The 5900-nt window shown below is 48.7% G+C and overlaps 1 protein-coding gene across 1 annotated transcript; it reads right to left on the bottom strand.

The window, feature by feature from the left end:
- Positions 1–2730: 2730 nt before the first annotated feature.
- LOC119294449 (acyl transferase 5-like) lies at positions 2731–4562 on the bottom strand. Its single transcript, XM_037572619.1, has 2 exons — positions 3945–4562; positions 2731–3863 (listed from the first exon to the last, which is right to left on the bottom strand). The coding sequence occupies exons 1-2, from the start codon at positions 4383–4385 to the stop codon at positions 3021–3023; spliced, it is 1284 nt and encodes a 427-aa protein (XP_037428516.1). The 5' UTR covers positions 4386–4562; the 3' UTR covers positions 2731–3020.
- Positions 4563–5900: the final 1338 nt, after the last annotated feature.

The raw sequence follows: 5900 nt of genomic DNA, 5'->3' as shown, positions 1-5900 counted from the left end.
ACCATAGGTAACATCCTTCAACTTGCCCGCTATATGCGCAGCTCCCCGTGGATCCCTCGCCAAGATCCCCCATGCCACTAAGGTCTCGTACAATGCAACGAGAACTAAATCAGACTTTTTTTAAGCACCGGTGCTTAATTATACAGAGTAGATGTTTAATTAGTTGTCTCTTTTATAGATATAGGCACCGGTGTTTCAGAAAAATCCGGTTTATTTTTCAAAGCACCTAGCATTGTACAAGGCCTAATGCAGCTCGGCCAGGGGTGTTGCCATCGTCGGCATGGCAAGCCGCATTTGGTTTTATATTGATAGATCAGATAGATTGATGGGGCTTACGTATCCCGTAACACACACGCATACAGTTGAGATTATAGATCTGTTTGGCATGCTAATTCTACTCCCTCCTTTACTAAATACAAGTCTTTTAGAGATTTTAATATTATCCACATACGAATGTATATAGACATGTTATAAAATGTAGATTCACTCATTCTGCTCCGTTTGTTGTTCATATTGAAATCTTTCGAAAGACTTATATTTAGGAACGGAGGGAGATATTATTACAGATACACGAAAGAAAGATTATATGGAAAACTGCTGGCTAACGAACTAGTAGTAGTATATCCCTCCCAAGTAAATTAGCGACTGAAAAATGTCCTCAAGAGGGCCATGACCAAGACACGGCCGGAGATGGCGGCGTGCCAGGCCTTGCTCACCACCTTGAACCTCGCTAGCGATTTCAGCGGCAGCCGGATCAAGATCTCCCTCACCATCTCCTCCGGCAACGAAACCGCCGCTGAATCCTCCTCCTCCTCCTCCTCCTCCTCCTCCTCTGTTGTTTTGCCAACGTAGTCGTCATCGTCATCATCAACCGCCGCATTCTCCTTCTTCGTCGAGTCTATGGACGGCGCCATGGTCAGGTTCCAATCTGCAACGCACGGAATATACAGGGACAGGGAGGAACCGATATTTGCTTTTTGCTCGATGATTTGGGGAACCAAGTAACAATCTGACTTGGATAACAAGTCTGTTTGTTTTTTTTAAGTCCGGACACGTATGGTACTAGGGTCTCCTTGGTCTCCGTACATGAATAGGACCCCATGTTGTTTTTTTCCTTTCAACTCCCACAAATATTATCTACACTACTATTGTTCATTTCCCACCACTGTTACTTGTACTGTATCTCCTAGATCAGCGCTAATTTTCTGTCAAAGCAGTGTTCCTGTTAGCTGAGGTGAGATGAGATCAGGAACTACTCGATATGAATGCTCTTATATTTGTTTACGGAGGGAGTACATATCATCCAGGCAGCTTTTTTCGAAAGAAAATAAATGATCCAGGCAGCTGCTGAACATTTTTCAAAAGGAAGAAACCAGTACTCCCTCCGTTCCATAATGTAATGCATATAAATTTTTGAAAAAGTCAAACTTTGATCAAGTTTATAGAGAAAAAAAATTTATATCTACAATGTGAATCAAAAATATAAAATATTAAACTGCATCTTATGATGAATCTAATGATATATGTTTGGTATTCTAGATGTAAGTATTTTTTTCTCCATAAACTTGCGCAAAGTTTATACGGTTTGATTTCTCAAAAATCTATATGCACTCATTATGGAACGGAGGGAGTATGTCACTCCTCCTACAGAGGCAGAATAGTGAACACATATGTGGGCATGCTACCAAAATCATACATCAAATAGCCTTAAAGTTTTGGAGGATGACATTTATATATTATTAAAAAAATAGTAGTACAAAAAGTATAAACACATATAATCATTGATTTATTGGACACGGAGTCTGGAATGGACAATACAACATAGAAAAAAAATACAACAGGAAGTCCCAATCGCACCTATAATGTAAATGTATGGAGGCTTAATATGAGTTTGTAAGGAAATAAAAGCAACATTAAGTCAACTTTGTCTAAATCTTCATGCTGCTTCATCTTTCACCCAAGAGAAATGTTAGATGATCCATTGAAGAAGGTGGCCATGATTCTCCTTAGACATTAAAGCTCAACTTAGGAGGGCTGTGACGAGCATGGAAACTGCGGGACGCGACGTTGTCTGTGTTTGGAGCAGTGGAGGTGGGCGCGGACGAAGAGAGGGTCGGTGATGATGGCGTGCCAGGTCTTGCTCACCAGCTTGAACCTCGTTAGGGATTTCACCGGCAGTCGGGTCAAGATCTCCCACACCATCTCCTCCAGCAACAACCCCGGGGGAAAGATAACAACCTTGTTTCTCTTTCTGCCCTCGCCATTGACAGTTGTGGCCGTCTTCTTCTTGTTGGTGCCCATGGAGGGGCAGGAAACTGAAGATTGCCTAGCTGTAATAATCCATGGATGAATAGATCCCTCCCTGTTAAGCACAGTACGTAGTCCGCTTGTTATTGGGAGATGTTTCCTTGCCGGACTCGCTCCATCTCCTCCGTTTCCATCAGTGTATGATATGAAATTCTACTCTGCCTAGATCAAAACTACCTCTGTTTTTGCACTTGTGATCAGACATCAAAGTAAATTGACAGGCAACAGTATCAAATTCCAGCGCGAAATAACTCAGAACCGAGTTTGTACATGTTTCAACCTATGAATGAAACATCAATTCATATTATATGGCACAGATCTCGTCTCAATCAAAAAAGAAGAGAAAAAACAGAGCTACCCAACAAGCATATACTCCTATATGAAATCATGAATGCAATTGCATAATACCCAACAAGCTTGTGGTTGACAATCTACAATGAATGATTCACTTGGAACACATGACATTATTCTGTTGATTCACAATGTCAAATACATGTACAATGTAAGTATACAGACACAAAGAAAGAAGAACCCCTCATTGATTTATTTGTTCGTTGGAAGCAAAACCTGGTGTGGAATGAATACTACAACACACAAGAAGATGAAGAATACAACAACAACAACAACAACAACAACAACAACAAGTCCAAATCCCACCTGTAATTCTTCTGTAAGGTAAAGTATGGAGGTAACCATGACGAACGCAAGCTCTCTTAGGCGAGCTTGTGCAGCTCATCGGTGAAGACGGTGGCGTGCGGCTCCTCGACGCACTGGAGCACCAGCCGGATGCCCTGCTTCGGCTTGGGCGGCTTGAGGTACACCACGGACGGCACAATGTTGACGTCGTCGTTCAAGGTGAAGACGTAGGTGGGCTCGCCAAAGCCGTAGTCGACGTCGTTGAACCCGACGTGGCTCCAGTCGGTCACCACCAGCGTGCCGTAGTCCAGCGACACATTGTAGTGGCTGTCCTTGGCGCCGCCACCCAGCCAGTCCAGGAACCGAGCCGACAGCGCGTCCTTGGCCTCCCGGATCGCGGTCACAATCTCCACCAGTGACGCCTCCTCGACGTCCTTGCTGGCCCTGGCGAGCCCGCCGGGGTACACGCAGTTGCCGTAGTAGCCTTCCGGCGATGGCAGGGAGCTGCCGAGCAGGTGGCGCGTGCCGGCCGCGAAGCCCAGGCGCACCTCGGCGTCGGGCGCGGACCCGATGGCCGCGGCGCGGCACTTGAAGATCATGGCGGTCACCACGTCGAAGGTGGAGCATCGCTGGGCCGTCTCGGCGGCGACCTGGTCCTTGACGCGCTTGATGCTGTCGAGCGAGATCTCCACGGTGGACTTGACGAAGTTGAAGGCCGTGAAGGACGGCGGCGGGCCGAGCGGCGGCTTGGGCGGGTTGGGGATGGCGTCGCGGGACCAGATCGGCTTGACCGACGGCTCCGGGAGGCCCCGCGCCATCTCGCCGACGGCCGTGAGGAACTGCGCCGCGCCCTGCCCGTCGAACACCAGGTGGCTGAAGCAAATGCCGACGGCGTAGCCGCCGCAGGTGAACTTGGTGATCTGCATCGAATAAATTCAGCTTCTTTTGCTGGACTGGATCGGGATCGGGACCCTGGGACAGAGAAGGAGATGCGAACCAACCTGCGCGAGGAGGATCTGGTCCTCGAGCTTGTGGTCGGCGGGAGGGCGGGGGATGAGGTCGGCCTTGGGGATGGCGAGCGGGCGGTCCTCGAGGCCGTTGACGTCGGCGAGGGAGCAGCTGGCGGCGGCCTCCACGAACCAGACGCCCTCGCCGGTGCAGTCGACCACGGGCTCGCCCGGGGTCGGCTCGGCGATGCGGCCGGCCACCGGGTAGTAGGGGACGAGCGCCCTGGCGAAGCCCTGGCGCATGGCGGCCACCTGTTCGTCGACGGAGGAGGAGTCGGAGGAGGGGGACTGGAAGACCTGGATGAAGTCAACCATGACGCGGACGGCGGCAGTCTTGTCGATGGAGGAGAGCGGGAGCGTGCCTCCCGGGGTCGGCCCCGCCGGGGGCACGAGCGCCGGCGGCGACTTGGCGACGGTGGGCGCGGGCGCGGCCATGGTGGTCGAGGGAGTGATTGGGTAGGTAGATCTTCCCCCGTTGGTTGGTATGCAGCTGTGCTGGCTAAGCACGTCGTGGTAGGAGTATAGTGAATGAATCAATGGAGGTTGTTGCCGTCGGTCGCTGGCAATGGCATGGCACGTCCCGTCTCAACCAAAGTTGTTGACTTTATCAAGAAGAAGAGACGTTGTTAGGCAGATCTGATCTGTATGCGAGTGGTCTGCTACTGCTTGGTTTGTGGACTTCACATGGCCTCTCTTCTGGCCATTGATCTTTTCTGGTTCTTCTCTCAATTGGTGTTTGATACATTCACTAGAGTTACAAATAGTCCACGAAACGGGTCAGAATCGAACAAAATTGTGAGTTTTAATGACCGACACGTAAGCACAAACTTGGGGTTCAACAACTATGGAGATCGCTTCGGGACCCTAAAACAGTGAGTAATAGTCCATGAAACGGGCCAGAATTGGCCAAAACTATGAGTGATGACCATCGAAACGTAAACGCACCTCGGTGATCGTCAATTATGGAAATCACTTTGCGACCCTAAAACAGTGAGTAATAGTACACGAAACGAATCAGAATCAGCCAAAACAGTGAGTGTTGATGATCGACACGTAAGCGCACCTTGGGGTTCAACAACTGTGGAAATCGCTTCGGGACCCCAACACAATCAGTAATAGTCCAGGAGACGAGTCAGAATTGGCCAAAACTGTGAGTGTTGACGACGGACACGTAAACGAACACCATAATCGTCAATCATGGAAACCACTCTGGGACCCCAAAACAGCGATTAATAGTGCACGAAACCGATCAAAATCGGTCAAAATTATGAGTGCTGATGACCGACACGACGCACCCCGGGATTCGTCAATCGTGGAAATCATTTCGAGACCCAAAAACTAAGTAATAGTCCAAAAAACGGGCCAAAATCGGCCCAAACAGCGAATCTTGACGACCAACACGTAAGCACACCTTAGGGTTTGACAACCATGGAAGTCACTTTGGGACCACAAAATGGTGAATAATAGTCCAAGAAACGGGTCAGAATTGGCCAAACTGTGAGTGTTGATGACCGACACGTCAACGCACCCCGAGATTCGTTAATGCTAAAAATCACTCTGAGACCCAAAAATAGTTATTAATAGTCCACGAAACGGGCAAGAATAGGCCAAAACAGTGAGTGTTGATGACCGACACGTAAACGCACGCCCGAGGGTTCATTAATCATGAAAATCACTCCAGGACCCCAAAACAGTGAGTAATAGTCCATGAAACGGGCCAAAACTTTGAGTGTTGATGACCAACACGTCAGCGCACCTTGCAGTTCGACAACCATGGAAATCAATTTGGGACCCCAAAACGATGAGTAAAAGTCCACGAAACGGTCAGAATCGGCCAAAATAGTGAGTGTAGATGACCGACACGTAAACGCACCCCGGGGTTCGTTAATCACGAAAATCACTATGGGACTGTTGGAAATATGCCCTAGAGGCAATAATAAAAGAGTTATT

The sequence above is a fragment of the Triticum dicoccoides genome, chromosome 4B, assembly GCF_002162155.2.
Source record: "Triticum dicoccoides isolate Atlit2015 ecotype Zavitan chromosome 4B, WEW_v2.0, whole genome shotgun sequence".
Taxonomy (NCBI): Eukaryota; Viridiplantae; Streptophyta; class Magnoliopsida; order Poales; family Poaceae; genus Triticum; species Triticum dicoccoides.
Note: the sequence above shows the minus strand (reverse complement) of the source record. Positions and strands in the feature narration are given on the sequence as shown.